At 37.6% G+C, this 22,438-nt stretch overlaps 4 protein-coding genes across 4 annotated transcripts; 2 read left to right on the top strand and 2 right to left on the bottom strand.

Moving 5' to 3' along the window:
* Positions 1 to 142: 142 nt before the first annotated feature.
* LOC129723214 (protein lethal(2)essential for life-like) lies at positions 143 to 2,546 on the top strand. The gene has a single exon (XM_055677285.1). It carries the CDS (start codon positions 1,818 to 1,820, stop codon positions 2,427 to 2,429), a length of 612 nt encoding a protein of 203 aa, XP_055533260.1. The 5' UTR covers positions 143 to 1,817; the 3' UTR covers positions 2,430 to 2,546.
* A 241-nt stretch (positions 2,547 to 2,787) lies between these two features.
* LOC129723216 (protein lethal(2)essential for life-like) lies at positions 2,788 to 4,271 on the bottom strand. Its single transcript, XM_055677287.1, has 4 exons — positions 4,115 to 4,271; positions 3,567 to 3,667; positions 3,214 to 3,506; positions 2,788 to 3,148 (listed from the first exon to the last, which is right to left on the bottom strand). The coding sequence occupies exons 2-4, from the start codon at positions 3,665 to 3,667 to the stop codon at positions 2,979 to 2,981; spliced, it is 564 nt and encodes a 187-aa protein (XP_055533262.1). The 5' UTR covers positions 4,115 to 4,271; the 3' UTR covers positions 2,788 to 2,978.
* Positions 4,272 to 9,720: 5,449 nt separating this feature from the next.
* On the top strand, positions 9,721 to 10,556 carry LOC129723211 (protein lethal(2)essential for life-like). Its single transcript, XM_055677269.1, has 2 exons — positions 9,721 to 10,244; positions 10,316 to 10,556. Exons 1-2 carry the CDS (start codon positions 9,842 to 9,844, stop codon positions 10,468 to 10,470), a joined length of 558 nt encoding a protein of 185 aa, XP_055533244.1. The 5' UTR covers positions 9,721 to 9,841; the 3' UTR covers positions 10,471 to 10,556.
* A 945-nt stretch (positions 10,557 to 11,501) lies between these two features.
* Positions 11,502 to 12,348, bottom strand: LOC129723210 (protein lethal(2)essential for life-like). Its single transcript, XM_055677267.1, has one exon. The coding sequence runs from the start codon at positions 12,249 to 12,251 to the stop codon at positions 11,667 to 11,669; it is 585 nt and encodes a 194-aa protein (XP_055533242.1). The 5' UTR covers positions 12,252 to 12,348; the 3' UTR covers positions 11,502 to 11,666.
* Positions 12,349 to 22,438: the final 10,090 nt, after the last annotated feature.

Genomic DNA, 22,438 nt, shown 5'->3' with positions numbered 1-22,438 from the left:
AAGATATAAAAAAACTTTTTCCGGTGAATTTGCGTGTTATATTATAGTAAATAACACTGTACAACATCGAAATTTTTAAAAAGTTATATTAAAAAAATGATTTTGAGGGACATTTACACTTCACAATATTTAATTTATATTGGCAGATAGACATATGTTGTCTCCGACAAAGTTGTTTCTTATAAAATGTGCTACAACTTCATTCATGAAAGTGGAATTTTATATGCGAAAATGGGAGAAATAAAATTCGTTTCTCTCTTTTAGGTAGATTAACACAAAATTCTAACGTCTTTAAAATGATAAATAATTGATAAAGCCACTTTGCTAACGACACTTCGGCTCCAAAATCTTTTTTTTTTTCTTGAGGAAAAGTAATGAGCGTAAATTAGTGCATTATTTAAGCGAAAATGTGAGAAGAAGAAGAGATATGTGAGGTGAAACTAAACTTCCTTCGAATAAATTGTTTGTTTCGTTATAGCAAACAATAATGTAGAACAATGAAAAAATGTAGACAATCACTATAGAAAGTTGAATTGATTTTTAGAGGTGGTGTACAGAAAACTCCAGAAAAGTCCTTTCAAATAGGAAGATAGAAGTATGATGTCCTCAACAATGTAATTTCTTTCAAAATGTGCTATAACTTTGCCGAACGAAGTGGATTTTTATATTCCAAAAAATGAGAAAAATAAAATTCGTTTCTCAATGTTAAGTGGTTTAATTGCAAAATTTCATCTTTCTATTAAATGAAGAACAACTAAAAAAACAACTTTACTGAAGACACTTTGACTCTAAAACAATTTTTTTTGTGTCAAATGAATTTCGATCACAGTTTTGCAGTTTTAGGAACAGTGTGAGGTGGTTGCATTTCCCGCGAACTGGCTCCTAAAATAACTTTAAAACGGCTACATTCATCAAGTAAATTATTATGAACTTTTCGATTTAAAACGACCATCTGAACTGTTTAAAATCATTAAAATTCGAATATTTTGAAAAATATCGAAATGAATCATTTTTATAAAAACTTGATCTTCAATGAAAAATTTGTTTTTAATTTCTCCACCCTGAATTTTTTACCAAAAGTTTTGTCGTTACTTGGTGTATTAGAATTTAGTTTATACATTGGATTTTTAGTAGCCGTAAATGTTTTTTACGGTGTATATTTTTTTACAAGCCTGCCATTCATTTTCAAATAGTTTTTCTGTACAACCAAAGTGCTAAGTAAGATTTCTGACCGACAATACTTGGAGTAAAGCACAAAATACTCTAGAGTCTCAAAAAATTTCCCACTCGAGAAAATATTCAGTTTACTGAGTCAAACACGTGTGCGAATTAGAATTCAAATCAAAAATGATCAATACTGAATACTTCGAAATAATATTGTTTATTCTTCCCATCATAATAAAAGTATCATGCATCGAAAAAATATACACCACTCATTGATTCCGAACCCAAGATCAATCGACGGAAAATTACAAGATTTCAAAACCGCTTCTTACCTGTCACACACTATCCAAGCAGAATGATTCATTTGTTTTGTAACGCAAAATGAATTTTCTAGCACTTTCATGCCGCTAGAGAGCAATAACGTACGCGAGGGGAACATTCTAGCACATTCGCGGTGGTTCAACAATGAACAGTGCGGCGCTTCAAATGAACTCACACATCGCTCTCTCACGTATAAAAAGGGGAAGCGTCTCACGAACAGCATTCAATTCTACGACAGAAAGTGAGAAGTGAAAGTCGCAAGCGATCTCATACGATATTCGAAAATTTCTCATTGAAAGTAAACTAGACCAAATAAGTAAAGTGCAGTAAACATGCCACTCGTACCAATTTTGTTCCGAGACTGGTGGGAGGATTGCTGGGATACGCCTCTCCAGACATCCCGGCTGATGGATCAACATTTCGGAAGTGGCCTCACAGCCGATGATTTACTAACGGCTCTCACCTCCGCTGCAGCAGCATGTTCGGCGCTTCAGCAGACCAATCCACGTGTTGGCTACAATCGACCGTGGCGCAACAGCAGCCTTGCTTCACGTCAGGATTCCGGATCGACAGTCAACATGGGCAGTGACAAGTTCCAGATAAATTTAGACGTGCAACAATTCTCTCCGAATGAAATTTCTGTGAAGGCAATTGACAATAGCATTTTGGTGGAAGGAAAGCACGAGGAAAAACAAGACGAGCACGGCTTTATTTCGAGACACTTCGTTCGTCGTTACGTGTTGCCTAGTGGCCATGACCCTGAAGCAATTGTTTCATCACTTTCGTCGGATGGAATTCTTACCATCACTGCTCCGAAGAGAGCTTTGCTCGAACCGGAAGCAGCCAGAACGATTCCCATCACACAAACTGGTCAACCGATGAAGAAGATAACGGAAAAGCCGAAGGAGGAGAAACAAACTGAGAAGCCAAATGAAAATAAGTAATCAGTTCCTTTCCTATGTAACTAAATTCATGCATTTGCTTTTGTCATGTAAATTTGAGGATTGCTCAACCAAAGTTACTATCAAATAAACCATTTATGTTGAAAAGTTAAAATCAAACATTTTTATTTCAATCTGCTTTGAGAAATTCCGTATTACTTTACGGTCGAATATTTTTTATGGATCTGCCTTATCGCTTTGTTTGCTTCGATGATTTTTTCCGATTGTATCAAACTTGTCGATTGAATCAATTTAAAACAATGAAGAGACTGTCTAATCCAAAGCAACCATAAGATTTTGGTGATATAGGTTCATAATGGCTTAGATATCGGCAATTTCAATGTAGGAAGCAGTCATAATGTTCAAACTGTTAGAATAAAAATGGAAGTTTAATTTTATTAATTATTACTCATCTTTCATGCATCGTACATTGAATAGTTACACAAAAAAGGAAACTTAAAAGGCATCTGTTGAATACTACTTAAATGAAACCATGAAAAGCATAAAGGTACTTTTTTCTTTGCGTTTTCTGCGCGGTGTCATTCTCCAGCTTCAAGGATGATCGATCTTCGGCTCGCTTTGCTCCTTGGCCGGCTGGCCTGTCTGTTGTATGGGAACACTGCGCTCGGGGTTGGACGCCGCTATAGCTTTTTTCGGTGCCGTCACCGTTAGCACACCATCGGACGAGAGCGTCGAGACTACGTCATTTGCATCGTGGCCACCTGTTCAGGAAATGGGTTAGCCGTTAGTCATAGTTTGGTATGCTTAAAAATTCTACACTAAATACTTGGTAACATGTAGCGACGGGTGAAGTGACGCGATACGAAACCATGCTCGTCCTGTTTCTCCTCGTGCTTTCCCTCGACGACAATGTACTTCTCGGTAGTCTTCACGGTGATCTCTTCCGGGGTAAACTGTTGCACATCCAGAATGATTTGGTACTTGTCTTTGTCCAGATTCAGCGTTGAGCCGGAATCTTGCCGGGCAAGAGCCGTGTTTCGCCATGGTCGATAGTAGCCAGATCTGAGCAGCGGTGAGGTTGGTGTACGCGTAGACAAGGACGAAAAAAGATCATCAGCACTAGAAATGAAAAAGCAAATGAGCTTTCCTTCCTAGCACGGGATATAATAAATAACTTACCGTAGTCCGGTGCCGAAATGCTGATCTAGAAGACGCGAAGTGCGGAACGGAGTATCAAAATCATCCCACCAGTCTCGGAACATCATAGGAACAACAGACATCTGCGAATTCAAATTATAAACACGTGTATTAAAGTACTTTTATTTAATGATTATTCACAGCATGCCGTAGGCATTACTAATTTAGTAAATTTTCACGCAAGGTAACTTTTCCGATTTTCTTTTCTTTACAATATATGTACATTCATGGTTTCCAATCCTAGAAGCACCTTCGCAACACAGGTAGGAAACCAACCTACGCGTTTCTGTGTGACACGATGTCACCGACTATTTCTGCTCAGAAGTATGAGTCATACACATTGGTTAGACTTTCCACATTTTCTCACACCGTTCGTCATCATTTCCATTTTGAAGCGCAATAAAATTTTATATCAAACACCCATCCGACCTCAAGACCAGACAAAATATTTTCGCGTTAATTGAATTCACATTTCTAAACGTCATTTATCATCCAAATGCCACTAAATATGCCGAACAACTTTCACTCACCGTGCACAAATACTGATGTGTAGCACCGTTCTGTGGAAAACCGGAAAATCTCTAGCCTAAGCCGCTTACTCAAGCGCGTAAGGGAAATAGAAGACTGCGTTTTCCTTGCTACCAGCAGACGACTTTTATAAGTAGTCTCTCTATTTTTCCAACCAGAGCAAGTTTTCCGGTAGTTTTCTCATCACACGGAAGAAAGATACACTGTTGAGAATTTCGAACTTCTTTCGAAAATAGACATTTTCTCGCTACGGCCGCAAAATTCTCCGCTCACCAGCTACCGGTTTTTAAGTCTCATTCGGATACGTATTGAAATATCTATGCATTAGATTGAGTACCAAAGATGCGATTATGATGCATTCGCTTGGTGGATGTTGTTTACGTTTTATTTTTACTGAGTCAACGTGTGAGCGATATTTTGAATATTAGCTAAAAATAGATTGATTTTCCATACACCCTAACCGCGACCGTTGATTTCCTCCTAGTAGAGTCATTCGAAATTAACATAGATTTTTTGTAAAACGATTTGAAGCCATACAAGATTACACATTTTGTATGTATGTTTTTTACCTCATTGACAAAATATAACAAACTTGGTTCCTAATTCTATGATTTTTGAACTCTTAAACGTTCTCATGGTTTCTCTGTTTACACACTTTTTCACTATTTTGCGTTTATTTCAATTACAGTGCTTATGGACCACATTTTAAACTGCACTATCAAATTGATTAAAAAGCATGTCATGAAACGTGTTTAAGAAGTCCTGGCGGTTGGAAGAAAATGATCGATACTAGCAAAAATGAGTTATTTAAATGCTTCAGCAGAAATAGAAATAAAAACCATTTCTTAAAAAAGTATTTGGTACAAAATTTGTCTGGTACTAATTTCTTGTTTTCTACTCTCTAAGTAAGGCTTATATCCGCAATAATCCGAACACCCAGAAAATGTTATGAAACACTCACAAAGCGTTTTTCTTCTTACATTTTTCATAACTATGGGCAATGGTTTACAAATTCACGCGTACAAAATATCCTTTTTTTCCTTTGATGTGAAAATTTCGTACATTGCCTAGAGGCTAGATACCATTATTTTAATGGAAAATATTTCGATGATATTACTCGATATTAGTAGATATATTTCGGTATTTATTGTTTATCTGTCAATTGACAACCCTCCAACGATAATAATACGTTAATAGACCTTTCTATCTGCGCTAGTATTAGTGGTCGAATTCACTAATACATATTTTTTGTTGGTTGCAAACAAACAACACGCTGGCGGATAACATAAGTTTTTTTCCTGACCCGAACTTTTATTCAAGTTGAAAACCAATTTTTAGGTTTATCGCATCTGTTTTTCCACTGAAACAAAGTTTGTTAATACAGATAACACTAATAAACAAGGATACATTAGTGAATTTTTTTCGAACCCAAATATCAGCTGATTTTTTGGTGGAAAACAAATCTATTTTATACGGTTACACGACCAAGCCTGTTTTAGTGAGATCTCGCGTAGGAAGCTCTATGAGCTATGATATAAATAGAAAGGGTGCCCAAAAATGCAACGACAAATACTTCGTAATTCTGAATACTGGAAATATTTCGCAATATATCAATAGGGTCATTCCATGTCAAGTGTCCATCGACCATCTCCGATTTCGACCAAAATTTGAGAGTCGTACATCGACTGGGCCTGGGCCGACTTGGGCCGAAGCTTATACAAAGTGTTGTACAGATTGGTGCACACCTCAGCCAATGGGACTGCCTCCACTTTTTGCGAATTCAGCAAAACACCTTTTTTAATTTGCGGATATCTCGGAACTTTGAAGAGCTACAGGAGATATTGACATATCATTTTGAAGGGTTTCAGGTGTAGAATCGAACTACGTGGTTAATTTTTTTTCTGAAGTGTTGCCAACATTGCTTTTTTTTTTTTCAATTTAAAACTTAATTTGCAATTTTTTCGAAATACTCCCCCTCGATGATAGTGTCCTGCCCTAAGTGCATTGCGCTTGTCTTCTCGGTGAACTTCCTGACAGCTTTGGTCCAGATTTAAAGAAAATGTTTATCATCTTTGACATCCTGCTTCTTTCCGGAGAGCGTTCGCATCACCAGAGCCCAATTGGCGGTTTTTGGTACAATCTGGACATTATTGGCTTTGTACCGCTCCATCACGGTATTAGCATAGTGACAGGCCAAACCAAAGGATTAACATCATGACTCTTCAAGAAAGGCAGCAATCGTTTTTGTAGACACTCCTTCTGCTAAATTTCCTTGTTGATTTTACCTATGATTAACTTTTTCTTCCACGGGTATAAAATGTTTGCCAAACAAGATATTTCTTGGAAATTTGTCATCTTTTTTGTCCTGAAATATTCTTCGGCGTCATTTCTGGCAATGTAATAAGCCAATTCTCCAAGATGTTGAAAGTCTTCCGCAACATTTGTCCTTTACGACGCATGATTTTTTTTTTTTAAATCGCAATATAATTTTCGAGCACGCGTTTTTGACTTTAAGTCGCATTTTTAATCGTCGCAGTTGGGGACTTTTCAGACTTTGCAAGACTTCAAACCGGAACACTTCTGTGATTTCTAAACGAATCCTGGTAACATTCCTACTTTTCGAGCCACAGTTTAATCTTCTTCACCTAGAGCACTATCCTCAAGAGCAATATTTTTTTCACTTCTTGGTTTCCTTTTTACACTTAAACATTCGGAAAACCTTTTCTACATATCGTGACTGTGGTTTTGGGCAAATTAAGCTTTTTTGTGAGTTTACGTATCGAGAGCTGAGGATTTTTGGTACGGCTATACAATATCCGTCCGCGCACGTTGTTTTCATTCGTCGACATTTTAGATACTGTTTACGATACGCCAAAACATATCAAAGTAGGCGAACATAGAGACCCCCAGTTAGGAGGAGCTCCGCAGCCGCAAGGTTACAGAGTCCGCTTTGATAAGCGGGTGATCGTGGGTTCGAATCTTAGTAGAATCAGGCCATCAAAGAATTTTAGCATGAGTTTAACCCTCTAGTACCCAGTGCCGCCTTTATACGGTCTTCAGTTGAACCTCTAAAAAGCTTCAATAAGAACTTCATAGTGATTTTTTCGAAGTCCGTCTAAAAACTAATTTAGGCACTATAGGATTAATAACGAAAATAAGTCTCTGTTATAATAAAACTGCCCTGAGTAACGTATGAAAGTTCTCTCCAGGGAATTGTAATTAGACAATATTGTTAGGATAGACAGAGGCTTGGTAAAGTAGAGCAGTAAGCTTGAAACGGAAAGGTAAAAACTTACACACGAGCACGGATATGAATGATAAGCGTATCACTTACTTCAATAGTGATACTGCCAATAATATAAAGTGCGGAGTACAGGAAACACCTGGGCAATATCACAATAGATCTAATGTCTCTGGACGCAGTGATGAGTCAACACAGAAATAAAATAGATTCCTAGCTAGTTACATTTTACTGAAAAGAGTCGCTTTGAATATTGCAAGAGTTACACTAGTTTGAAGGCGTCTGAATTATTGCAGATGCAAACCTTATCACTTTGCTTACGAGAAACCCGTTACGTTTTTAGCTTTCTAGAAACTGGGGAAGTACAGTGAAGTATTTTTATACAAGAGTACGTATACAATGCAAAAAAAAAGGTGTTAAAACTTGGAAAACCATTGTAAGAAAACCGCTTCATTTAAGAAAACGTCTTAAAAATATCGCGTTATTGAAAAAAACATCGTGGAAACACAATGTGGAAGTCGCTAACTGGGACACTCATAGGCCGATGACATAGGAAGCGCGAATAGCGTCGCGAAGCGATTCTCGTTGCCGTGGTTAAATGTGCAGCTCTGTTGACAGCTTGTCAGAGCAGACTCTGTAACCATGCGGCTACGACTCTCCCCATAACAACGAATGTACTTAAGCTGTTCATCAAAAATTGTTAGGAGAACACTTATTGGAAGTCCAGCTGCAAAACCAACGTGAATAGCAGTGCCTTTTTCGAAAGTATTTAGTAGTCATTATTCAAATGTGTCTGTGTCGATTCCTTAATTTTCGTGGATTTTTACGCAGATTGACGGGAGACCCTACTCTGCAAGGTCGAAAGTTAATTATTTTCGTATTTTTTTTTTTTTCGGATGTTTAGAGTATAGTGAAGTGTCCGGCCATTTTGGCTATTAATTAAGGTGTATTTGAAGTGAGTATTACGTTGTTGGTAGCTGGAAGCGTGAATGATCTCACTAAATCGGACCTAACTGGTGGTAAGTTTTTTTAGCGTCTACATAATCGATTTGGCTGACATTTTTTCAGTATGTAAGCATGGGTTATCTAAGGGGCCATCCACACACCACGTGGACAGATTTTTAACGATTTTGAATTTTTTTGTATCAACCATTAGTGGCTCAGTTATTGTGTCCGATTGACTCATGGTTTTAGTGTTTAATTGGGGATAAAATTGAGAAATGGCGTATGGTGTCCATTTTATCACCTCTTTCCTCTTGTAATTTTTTTAACAATTTTGCTAGTGAAAATTACTTTTAGCAGCACTGATCTACATTCCTGCTTCCTTCGAGCTGTCAAATGCGACTCGAACAATTATGTCAAGAGCTTCCAAGTGTTCAAATTTACCTCCTCCTCTGATTAGGCTCATGGACAAGGTGACTTTGGTTTTACAGGATATCTTACCGTAGTTGAAAACCCTTATGTAAATATTTTCATGATGAAATCCTTAATAGATCGAACGTTCACAAAGTCAAATTTCGTTTTGTATCCGTCATGTTGCTCGAAAACCCTGGCAACTTTCGTCTCTAGACTCCGGATCAGTCTGCAGACCGGAGAATAGAATTTCATATCTAATCACATACAATATCTCTTCAACAATATGAACAATATGAAGTGTTAATTTATTGTTTATTGTCAGGATTTTTATACTTTTATAATTCTGTCTAGTCAATATTAAACCCACATGTTGTGAAAAAATAGAGAAAATAAAATTAAATCATAAATCTGTTATATTATTTATGATATACAATTGCAACGATAACTATAAAAAAAATATAATGATTCATTATAATATCAGCGTACGGAATTGGGGAGTAGATTGATAATGTTATTCTGACTATTTTTAAATACTTTGCTGCGTATTAGTCAACAAATTGACCAAATTGGTATGGATAATACCATTGTTTGAAAATTAACAGTTTACTTTTCTATTTTCTTTGCTACTCGTATTTCTTCAGTTAAGCAGCGCACACTCGTATACTATTTAAAGAGATTAGTCATAATTAATTGGCTGATCCGCACTGCAGCGAAGTTCAAGTACGTAACCTACGCCCCCACAGAACGGAAAAGATCTTCTCATGCTAGAGATCGGAAACAGCAACAAGAATGGCACTTAGATCGTATTGATCTCCCACAGGCCGTCGATTTTGTTCGTCCTATGCGTGAATTGTCAATTCCCGAAAATTCATTCCAAGTGATATCAACTGTTAGTAAATAGTCTTTAGTCATTATAGTACTTACACATTCAAAGCATTGCTCAAAATGCGCATGTCCACTACTCATTTCGAAATTAACTGCACTTACTATATAAAAGCGATTGCCGGCGAATCATCTGTAACAGTACTCTACCAAACGAACAGTCGAAAACAGGAATTACTCTAGGTTTTGATCACAATTTTGAGCATCTTAAATTTACTTAATTTAAAATTAGTAGAAAAAAAATAGTGGAATGTCATTGGTGCCGATATTCTTCCGCGACTGGTGGGACGATGGCTGGTGGCCCAGCCCGTTCGGACGAACTTCCCGACTTTTCGACCAGCATTTTGGCAGTGGAATTTTCAGCGATGATCAATTCCGGGCGATGACTAGCTGTCATCCGCAGGACCTGCGACGGCTGGGTTTCGCCCGTCCATGGGCTAATTGCAGTCACTTCGGCCATTGGAACAATGGTATTTCAACGGCAAGCGATTGTGAAAAATTTCAGATCAATCTAGATGTACAGCAATTCAGTCCCAATGAGATCACAGTCAAAACCACTGACAACAACTTAATTGTGGAAGGTAAACATGAAGAAAAACAGGACGAACATAGTTTCGTTTCGAGGCATTTTGTGCGGCGCTATGTTTTACCAGGTAAGCATCAAAAGGATAAAAAAAATGTTCTACTGGTGCGACAATTAAATTGCAATGTTTTCCTACTACAGCTGGCCACGACGTTAAGGATGTCATATCGTGCCTTTCCTCCGACGGCATTCTAACCATAACGGCTCCGAAGAAGGCTTTACCACCGTCTTCTACCGGTAGTATTGTGAATGAAAGAACGATTCCGGTGACGCAGACGGGAGAAAATGAGAAGTAAATTTGTAATTCAGTGCTAAAGCACATAAAGAAAAGTTTTGTTAATTTTTGTGAACGAAATAATAAATAAACTATCAAATCACTGTACTCTTCTCCTTGTTTTTCTATTATTCATTTTATTATTTAATTTATCAGATCATAACTGGTTCAAGTTCCTTTGTTCACATCAGCAATATTCCTCTCAAACCTCATGGAACATTTCAAATGAGGTTTTGGACTCTAGAAACTCTGCCAAATTCAAACAAATTCTCAGTTTTTATTTCAATCGAATCGTGTATCCTCTAATATTCGAATGATACAAATTGCCTGACATTGCTCCGGTAGAATTTATTTCTTTTCGTATTTATATTGTCAAAATTTCAGACTGTTAACACTTTGAAGAAGGCTCAAAATGTTTTCCAACCATTTCATATTTCCATTTTTTTATCACCTGACCTTTTATATTTTGTAACTGCTGTCTTTCTAATACTCACCAAACCAGAAGTCGTATAAGGATGTTGATTCTAAATCGCTCAAATGTGCATATCAAGTTTGAAATTCGATGAGATGCAACTTTGAGTTTGTTTATATCGTATAAAATTTAAATCTTCTAAAACGCAATATTAGGTTATATATGTAGCAATTCAACGTGTCATATAAAATTGTAAAATGCAACATTCCTCTAAGTGGTATGAAATGCAATTTAAAGTTTTAAATGAGGCCATTTAAGATAGCCTGCGAAGTTATACAGAATCGTAACCATTTTTTTACAATGTACGTATATGGCCTCTAGATTTGTACACATAGGCGCATTTCATGCATCTTATATGGTCATATTTTACCAAATGAGGGTTCACTTAACAGAGTTGAGCGCGAGTTTTATGAACCAATTTGTTTGCAGGGTATCTTTGCGTATAAACTTTTGTATAGTTTAAACGGAAATTTCTTCCTCTATGTGGAATGCACCCATCATGTGTGGAGAGTTATAGTTTCTTTTTCCAATATTTTTCAAGTTAGCATATTTTTAAAGGAGATATGTAAGATTCAAATATATGCATAGAAATACAAGTACCTTGAAAACTCCATTTTTGTCATCACGTTTTCAAATGAGATTTCAGTTTAATTGCTCAACAAAACAGGTTTATTCGATATTTTTAATAATATCTCCAGCATAAAGTCTTATTATTATAAAAATGCACATCTTTGGTTATGTAGGAATCATTTACCATTTTCAACTGACTTCTCAGACTGTTTCTCTTTCGGCTTCTCAACTATCTTCTTCATCGGTTGACCAGTTTGTGTTATGGGAATCGATCTGGGTTCTTCTGGTTCGGGAAGTGATTTCTTCGGAGCAGTGATTGTGAGAATTCCATCTGACGAAAGCGATGAAACGATTCCTTCGGGGTCATGTCCATCAGGCAACATATACCGGCGTACAAAGTGTCTGGAGATGTAACCGTGTTCGTCCTGTTTTTCTTCGTGCTTTGCTTCTACCAGAATACTGTTGTCAATTGCTTTCACAGAAATCTCGTTCGGTGAAAATTGTTGCACGTCTAAATTGATCTGGAACTTATCATCGCCAACATTGACCGCAGATCTGGTATCCTGATGTGAGGCAAGGCTGCTGTTACGCCATGGTCGATTGTAACCAACTCGTGGGCGAGTCTGTTGAAGTGCCGAACATGTTGCTGCTGCTGAAGTGAGGGCCGTTAGTAAGTCACCAGCTGTGAGACCGCTTCCGAAATGTGGCATATCGTAGTAGTCTTCCCACCAGTCACGGAACAGAATTGGAATAACTGACATTTTTGCAGCAATTCACTTGTTTAAATGTCGTTTATTTGGAGTTTAAATAATTTTAAACACTGATTAATAACACTTGCGATTTTCACTTCTCACTTGATTTTGGTTGATTGGATGCTATCCGGGAGACGCTTCCCCTTTTTATACGCGAGAGTGCGATGCATGTGTTCATTCTAGACGGCGCGCGTATTGTACAAGTGTTCACTACGCTCTCGCTTTTCGAAGTTGCTAGAAAATTCGAGCTTCCCCTTTTTATACGCGTGACTGCTAAGCGTATGTTCATTCGATGCGTCGCACTGTTCATCGATGAATAGCCGTGAAGTTGCCAGAATATTCTCATTGTACTTGAATATTCAAGTTGCCTACACAAAAAATAAATCATTCAACTTGTGCTCGATTAATCGGTGTGTATCGCGAAGACGGGCATGTTTGAATCAAATCATATGCAATGAAGTCACGGGTTTTCGATAGAAATTTACAATAAATTCAGTAAATAATAATAAAAAGTATAATGATTCAGATGATGATTGTATCCACATCGAAGTTTAATGCTAAGTGTAATAATAACATGCAAAAATAATTTAAAAAAAAAACAAATTCATTGAATTGACTGCTTTAAATATTGATTAAATCATGATAAAAATGTTATATTTTTCAACTATTGACCATTATTTCAGTGTTATAATAACATTACAATATTAGTATAATTCGCAAAATGAATGCAACTTTCAAATAGCTATTTGACTTTCAGATATTTTTTCAGCAATCGAAAGGCAACATTATTTAACCCTGGAGAGATAATCATATTTTAATGTAAAATTGGCGCCTGACTTTTGAATCTCTAAAAATGCAAGTTTTTGACGTAGGACTACGTCTAACCGCACTATATCGAGCAACATTCTGCGGAAACTAAAACCAAGGAGTAACGTTGGAATGAAAGATTTCAAACGGTAATACTGATGTAACCACAGGATGGATTACAATAATCATTATGTTGTTAGATTGATAAAATGATGGACAATTTTGTGATTCCTCAGTTATCGATATCATTTCATTGTTAAACAGTGAAAATTTCATAAAAGTTTCAAGGTCGAATTTTCACTAACAATGTACCAATCACATGCGACTACGCCTGGCACAGATTTCATGAGTAGACACACCAACTGCCTGCTGTGATATCCTGTATAGCAGTGGCAAAAAAATTTTGACAGAATCTCCCCGTCCCAATAGGTCAATTAATGTTCGCTTTCATGAGCCTAGACTATTTCGATGTCTTGAAGGTGAAGCTTTTTCGGAAAGTTCGTAACCACCTCCACTATCAGACAGTTTTACGTTCTGCTGTTAGAATGTTATTAAATCTGATGTCTTGAAGGAAAACATGCTGGCACAGGCAACAGTACTGCACCGAGGAATGTATGAATAGAGCGCTGGTCACTCCTCGTCTATCAGTGCAGTAGAACCAAGCCAAGTGAAGACTACATTGCCGCTGTCGACGCACAGTGGGGCGTGTTGGGTTAACGCGTAGGTATCGTTTTGCGATCTGGAACACAATCGAATTGCCGTTTAAATTGTCTTCTTCTTCTTGTTTCGTATAGTAGCAAATATCAGAATTCAATATGATTGAACGGGAATTCAATATAATATGAACAAGTGCCGCCAAATACGCTGCGCCACCTGGGACAACAAAATTCTGTACGTGTCGGTAGAGGTAGATAGCAGGGTATATGAATTAGGTTCAGTGTACAGATAAAATGCGTTGTTTTTTGTTGAACTCTACACTGTGTTTTTTCTCATGTCCATTTTAAATTTTCTGTGAAAATACATTTTTGTTTATAAGCTGTGATTCTTTATCGTTATTTTTTCCATGAACTTGTAACTACAGGAAAATTTTACTATGTGAAATCTTTGCCTTCTACTAAATCGTACTCAATTTAGGTTTGTATAGCCTTTTCGCGTATTGAAGAAAATTGACTATATTAGAATGAATGGTATTCATCAATGTTAAAGAGAATATTTTTTCTTCTAAAATAGAGTACTGCAAATAAATAATCAAAATACAGACCCCGTTCGATTTTGCAAAACACGACACGGCAGAACTTTCCTGTTGCCAAGGTTGAACCATGCCAAACAAGAACGATTCTCTATTCATGACTTTTTTCATAGATATTTCCACCAATGAACTAGTTTTAGTTCCAAGTCATTTGAGGTGTCGCTTTATGAATTAAGGCTGACGAGCTAGATACTTGATATTACTACCCGAGTAATTAGAGGCTTAGTACTGCTTAGATCATGATCATTATATTACCGGTACATGTTCCGATCATATTCCAGGAACCGTTTTAACGATTCCGGTCATCCACTTTGGCAACATAAAGAACCAAAAAACCCTTCTTTTGGAGGATGTTGAGCGTAAATTGGTTGAAATAATCAAGAAAACTAAGAAATGTGATTAGACATTATCGCCCGTTTTTGGCACATGTGTGCCAAAATCTAACCGTGCCAAAAGTAAAACGAGCTCAAATCAAACAGAGCCTCGTACTATTTTTATAAATTACAGTGATAAACACAGGTTTTACCCTAAAGCTAGAACTGGAATGAAATGGAGTACAATAGCTTTTTAACCATTCCTCCTAATATCATAGGCTCAGGAATTCTCTAACAAAGAAAAAAACACTATATTTGAATGAAGTTTCGACTCAAAATACTAACGAGATGAACATAAAATTTGAATCTATTTCTATGCACCAGAGCTATAATTTTAGAGACTATATTACATATTTTGTTACCCCATGATCATGCTGCAAAATATGATCACTTAGCTTCTGCCAAGACGGCGAAGATTCGAATTTAGTGACATACAAATCAGCACCGAACCATATGTTCAGACGTATCAAGACTAGCATTTTTAAATTAAGTTTTAATTATGTAGACTTCATTACCAAGTACGATAGTATTATTAACACAGACAAACAGACGTACCACTGCATACAAAATTCTAAGAAAATTGAGGTTCCGACTAACTTGTGCGACACCTACTGGATATATTCCGCAAAAGATAAACTTTCAGCTTTTCTGCTGATTTTGGCAGCACGGTGCTCGAATACTGGCAACTGAGTTCAAAGGGAAAGGCACATCAGCGCCACCACCGCTGCGGCGGGAATATCCCGCATAACTGAAACTCATTTGAAATGACCGTTATTTTGATCCACGGAAATAAATCTCGTGGTACGTCTGTTTATCTGTATAATCAACATAGAGGCGTTGAGCCTGTATTACACTCTTTGACCAAGCGTCAAATATTTGTCACTTTTTGACAGATAAAAATTTGGTCAAAGACAATTGTTTGTCACTCTCCAATTTTAACATTGGGCAAACACGGGCAAACAACAACCATGATGTCAAATAAATTTGACCATTATGTCAGAAGGTCAAATATTTGAGCATTAGACAAAGAGTGTACTACAGGGTTTAAAGTTTGCAGTAGAACTTGATTAGGTGCATATGCATTTATTCTAATTCAATGAAATGAATTTAAACACTGTTGTGACCAAAAAAAAATCATAACTGCAAAATTTCAAACATAGTTTCTACACAATTTAAACTAAATTTGAATGGCCTTGGGGATAATTTTGTATTCTGATAGATCAAAATTGATTTCTTTTGAAGGGACTTTAACCCCTGAAACGGTCATTCATCCATGTGGTTACATTAGCAGTGGTTTCAGAATTTGTTAAAGAGTCCCGATTCTTGGAGTAACTTATTCAAAAAATCTTAGTTATTTGGTGACAGTACTTCTTTCAAGCTATCAATATTACTGGTTAATTGTTTGACATGGAAAGCTCTGCAGTCGCTTAATATACAGTGGTAGAAAAAATAATAGGTTTGAGCATTGCTTATAAAGTCATTTGCATTTTAACCTATCAGATTTAGATTTAGATTGCTTACATTATGGGCAATGAATAGGAAAATGCTACCTGTCAAAATTCATGGTATTTTGTCCGTGAGCGAAAAAACTCATTGTTCATTATTTTAAGTGAAAAAAATAATATGTGTGAAGTAAACTATACTTCGTGACGTGACTGTTAATACAATTTGCTTATTGACTAATATTGATTTAAGGTTTTCTGTGAGTGGAATCAGTAAGTCTGTACTGATAAACTAATATTTCATAAGTTGGGTTTATAACCGGAAAAGGGTCGCGGTAAACATTTCAGCCCTGATACAAAACGACTGATCAAAAACTACAAAATAAGGGTGAAATTTTCAAAAAATAGTATCGGCTGCTCACAGAACATAGTTAAAAAATTTGTTGAATGCCAGAAGAAATCAGAAACACGAGAGTGGATAGGAGAACTAGTCCTGGGAATGACCGCCGAGTACTGCAATTCGCGAAGAAGATGCAGGTTAAAATGCAGATTACTTTATAAGCAATGCTCACACCTATTATTTTTTCCACCAATCCTCCATCTGAGGCGAGTAAAATTGGCTGGTATATCTCTATTGAGTGAAATGATAATCGGTAAGTGGTCACTATCACAGCAGTCCTCATGTACCTTCCATGTAAAGCTATTAGCTAAGTTCCAACAAACAATCGAGAGATCTATGGCTGTTGTGTGACCGTTTCCTGAACTGATTCTCGTATAATTGCCATCATTAAATGAGAAGAGATTCTGTTCTCTAAATAAACTCTCTAGCAAACGACCTCCGTAGTTACACCGCCGACCTCCCCATGGAGTGAGGTGACTGGTAAAATCTCCCAATAATATAACTGAAGATGAGAATTGATCTTTTAAATGATTAATGCATTTCTTGAGATGGCTAATATTTCCGTTGGGAGAGTTGTATGTATTGAGACAATAGTGGCTTCAATAGGGTTCAATGGCTATTACTTGGAGAGGAGAACAAATCTGAATACGGCGGTGCGGGATTTCTGACTTAATTGCTATACCAACTCCTGGTTAAAAGAAACTACTAGAGTTTTGAAGTAGAATACTTCTCTCAGGAAGTTCGGCTACATAGGGATGTGAAATGAAAATCTAAAACCGAAAAAAGTGAAAAATATGTCCAATTTCAAATGCTAATAAATCGGTTAGTATTCGATGGATTTCCTTCGTTCTTGCAGCAATAGATTGGAAAATCTTCTAAGATTCTTCCCAAAATAACATAATTGTAATTTTATTATTCACACTATTGTACCATTGAAAATAGTCAAGCCTTGTCAAAACGAAAAATTCGACCTCTGATTGGTCGTTATATGCTTGCTTCCCAAGCACGGTCGACAGGATCATATACCTTGCAATTGAAAACATGCTATTTGGCCTATATAAGAGCCTGTTTCAGCCGGAGCCGCTCATAATAGTTCTAGACAGCGACAACAGCAGTCGTTCTTCCTTAGCAGTAGCACTAGCTCTGTGGTTGGTCACCACGTCTCAGGAGCAGCGCGGTTTTTCTAAGCGTGTGTACAGCGACAACAGCAGTCGTCCTTCCTTAGCAACAGCACTAGCCCTGTGGTTGGTCACCACGTCTCAGGAGCAGCGCGGTTTTTCTCAGCGTGTGTCGCCAGACAGCCATTATTCCCCCCGTGTTGGGGCAGCATGAAGATTGCCATCAGGAAATCCAATTTTGGAAATCAAAATGCCTTTTTGAAGGCAAATAAACAAGTCATTGAAAGTTAATAATTTTTGTCAACGCAAGCAAGCATTCTGTGTTGCATCCTAACAATTTAAATTTGTCGCACCCGTCTAATTTACTGAATGTGAAATAGCTTCCACAGTGCATGTTGTCCGTGTATCTTAATTCCCCCAATGTTAGGGCAGCTCAAAGGTTGTAATTAGCAACCGATTTTGAACCGCAACATGCTTTTTTCAAGGCAAATAAAAAAATAATTGAAGATTAATAATTTTCTGGCATCAACACAAGCAGACATTCTGTGCGGGATGCAATCAAATTCTGTTGTAGTTGTCTAATTTTCACTTTATTTAGTAAACCCCCCACTGTAGGGGCAGCGCAAACGCTGCGATCAGCATAACCGACATTGAATAATAAACTGCCCTGTTAGTACGCATTCACAAAAGCAGTTAGTTCGATTATGCAGAGCTAATATGAAGTCGATTCAATCAATCAGCATAAACAGAATTTCGTCGTCTCCCAGCTGCCAAGTTGCAACTTGATGCAACACGCAACAGCGAGCAAACGAAATCGCTTGATGTTACAAACCGCAATAAGATACGGGTTAAAACCGTTGCGTGTGTGATAGCACCATCGGTGTTTATTCGCTGGATACACTATCTACTGTCTACTGAACGCAATAATCTGCTTACATGCGACATGGGGACGGGAACATTTCCTTCAACCAAGCTGCACAGCACGACACAAAACATGTTATTTTGTTGCTTCAATGAGAGTGCTATCGGTCCGGCTCGACAGAATGTTCACAAGAAATCATTTTTGTGCATCCGTGCTACGAAACTGAGGAAAAACTTTAGAAACTGAAAAAAGAGGTGGAGCTTATCAAATGATCGCTCTGAACCAGAATGAAGTCACACATATTTTTCATGTTATATCATTCCACCACGTACGTAAAATAATTCATTCCTATTTTCTTCCCTATATAAGAGCCTGTTATAATCGAAGCCGCTCATAGTAGTTCTGAACAGCGACGACAGCAGTCCTCCCTTAGCAGCAGCGGGAGCGAGCAGTGGGTACCATCGATAGCGGATAGCGGCCACAACTGTGGCATGGCTGCGAATAAGCGTAGCAGTTTCAGCGGATCTCACCATCGATAGCATCAGGGCCAGCAGATGCAGGTACAGCGGATACCAATGGCGGCCACAACTGTGGCATGGCTACGGATAGCGTTGCAGGTGCTCAGCAGTTGGGCCAGCGTATAGCGGCCACAACTGTGACATGGCTATGCATAGCGTAGCTGTTGCAGCGGGTATATCAGCATCGATAGAAGCAGGGTCAGCTGATGCAATGACACTCCCTTCACTAAAATGCTGTTTCAGTGTGGTAGCGGGAAGCATCAGCAGCAGGCTTGCATGAAGTGAATACATCAGCCAGCAACTTTCTCTATTATTCTCAGCGGTAGATGCAGATGCAGCCGGTACTTCCCTGAGGCCGATGTAAAGGTAAATGGGAGCAGCACGGCGAAACAGTTCGGGTTATGCTTAGACGCGCGTCATTTTCCGTTGCTGATATTCCCCACATGAAACGACGCGCTTTCGTATGATAGCGGTGGTATTAGCGGTAGATGCATTTGCCAACACTTCCTCCAGTAAAGCCGTGTCTAGTTTTCAATGTGAAAACACCTTTCTCATTGTGTTGACCGTGCGCCTTAGTCCTCACTATCAAGGTAACACAGAGATGTAAGATGAACACTACATCCTATGATAAATTGAACAATTGTCCTTATAAGGACAACAAATGAATTAATGAAGATTTAATTTTGAATTAGAATACTTCTCTCAGGAAGTTCGGCTACATAGGGATGTAAAATGAAAATCTAAAAAAGTGAGAAAATTTTCAAATGCTAATAAATCGGTTAGTTTTCGATGGATTTCCTTCGTTTTTGCAGCAATCGATTAGAAAATCTTCTACCAGATTCCTACCAAATGCATGAAATTGCAATTTTATCATTCGAACTATTGTACTATTGAAAACTCTTAAGCCTTGTCAAAACACAAAATTCGACCTCTGATTGGTCGTTATACCGCGCTTTCCCAAGCACGGTCGGCAGAGTTATGGACCTAGTAAATTGGGAATGCATCATTTGGCCTATATAAGAGCTTCATCGGATAATAAACATTTGAACAACTAAAATTTGAAGAACATAAATGATTATTTGAAGAGTTAATATTTTCTCGTTTTGCGCTATAATCCAAAGTTAATTACCTTCATCTACATGCATACTCTGACTATTATTACGTGTTTGCGTCGCTTAGTGTTTGGCTACGGTCATGCAGAACGCAAATAACGGCGCGATGCGATTCGGCAAGACGAAATCTGTTGAAATGTATAGCTCTACTTCGCCTTAAAAAGAGCTGTACATTTCACCACGGTAAGGCGAACCGCATCGCGCCGGCATTCGCGTTCTGCATAACCATAGCCTTTGTTCCGTTCCCGTTTAATGATGTCGTATTAAATGTGCATATTACAATTCGGCAGCACTTCAACTTCTCATTTGCACAAAATTTTAAAAAATCCAATGAACTTCATTCAAAATATCAGACAAAAAGAAATTACAATACTGCCAATGAACGGTCAACGTTTATTTAATAGAAAAAATGACTGACACGCAAGCAGCCAGGTTATCTTTCTTGTAAAAGTATTCTACTTCAACCTTGCGGTCGTGGCTTTGCATACAACCTTCTTGTGATTTTTACTGATATAAAGATTATAGTTTTTGATATAGTCCGTAGAAAATTAAGATTCAGTTTCTTGTTTCTCGTAAAGCTATTTTGTGGATTGTATTTAGCAATGAGTAATTGTAATTCTGGCAGTCTTCTTTTTGAACTCAGTTGATTCCCAGTAAAACAGGAATGTTGCGTTTTGTTTTTACTGCGAGGATGGAAGGTTTTTTTTCAAGTTGGGTAACCAAAGTATTGTAATTCTTACTATAATCACAGACAAACAGACGTGCCTCTTCGAAGAAAAATCCCGAAAAATCTTCGTCCTTATTCGATGCGTTGCACTCATGCGCCACCATGTGAGCTTATTGCCTACTTACTCATTCTCGTAAAACGGTTTTTGTCTTTGCTAATAGGTGCATATGCTTGAATCAACACCTGCGGCCTTGCTGACGGTTTTTGTCTTTGATAATGAATATGTACGCTTGCTCATAGCGACACTAGCGGCATTACTGCCCATTAAGCAAAATTTCAAAATAATCGTTATTTTTCTGGTCGATGAAATCGTCATCGAGTGTTCTTTCTGTTCGTCTGTGCTACAATTATGAGAATTGTCAATTTTTTCCAGCTTCCCTGCACGGAAAACAAAATCTACCCAACCGGAGGGTAAAAACTACCTGGAATGATGTAAACCTTATACAACTTACGTGTTGGGTAATTTTGCATTGCGAAGGCTGAGTCAATTTAACTTAAAAGATTTTAATGATGCTTTCACTCAATAGTGGTGTTTTGATAAAAAGCCAACGTTGAGTAGTTTGAACCCAATATTGGATGAAAAATCAAACAGGTTGAGAAATTCATAACCTAGGTGAAACTTGGACCAACAAGTTGATTTCTTGAAAGTGACAGAGGTTTTTTGAAGTTCGTGTATGACGAACGGTTTACGAGCATCTGTTTTTAAGAAATAATAGCCGTCAGTAAAAAGAAGATTAACGACAAGTGCAAAAGTTTTCGTTTCTGTTAATCCCCTATCGCCAGTGATTTGGTTGCATTGGCAGCGAACAGACCATACTCCCGAACAGTTGCGGAAAGTGAATAAACAGTGCCGGCGTACGCTGGGAGACTACTTCCGGAGACTAGTTCCGGAGAAGTATGAGCACATGGCGCTGATAGCGAACCGTGAGCAATCGGAATATATTTGGGATCCGTTATTCCAACGTACGGGGTGAACACCACCAAGAGTCGTGCCATTTGAAGCACCTATCATGAGGATTATCTGCCGAAAACTGAAAAATAGGATTTACAAGGTTGCGATAAAGGCTATTTGCTAATTTGTTTTCGTTTTAGATTTTCACAGCGTTTATCGATTTAAACGCGATATTTTAGTAGGAATTAAAAATTTCTTAAAAAATATGGAGGATTCGCACATTGATTGAGGATTTAAGCCCAACAAAGTTTGTGCGACAGGCCAAAGCCTCACAGTCACTTGGAATGAGTGACACTCTATTGGTAGTGCATTCACAAATATCGTCTTAAGATTATGGAAAAGGTCGCAATGGTGGAATTTCAGGTTTCGGGATCCGCTATGAAGGTATGCTGGAGTATTTAATAAACCTGCGTAGACATGTCATACATGGGGAGAAGAAAGGAAGACTAAATCGGTGAAATGTTTCTGTTCATGTAAATCGTATCGTTGATTCTTTAATAAACAATGTTATAATTATCATCTCTAACATTTTGGTTTTTATTTGAATGAAATTGAGTGAGTTTTACCCAAAACATTGAGTGAAATTTACCCAAGACATAGTTTAAAAAATTGAACTCAACGTTGGGTATTTTTGA

Source organism: Wyeomyia smithii, chromosome 2 (assembly GCF_029784165.1).
Source record: "Wyeomyia smithii strain HCP4-BCI-WySm-NY-G18 chromosome 2, ASM2978416v1, whole genome shotgun sequence".
Taxonomy (NCBI): Eukaryota; Metazoa; Arthropoda; class Insecta; order Diptera; family Culicidae; genus Wyeomyia; species Wyeomyia smithii.
This window is presented reverse-complemented; position numbering and strand designations above follow the sequence as displayed.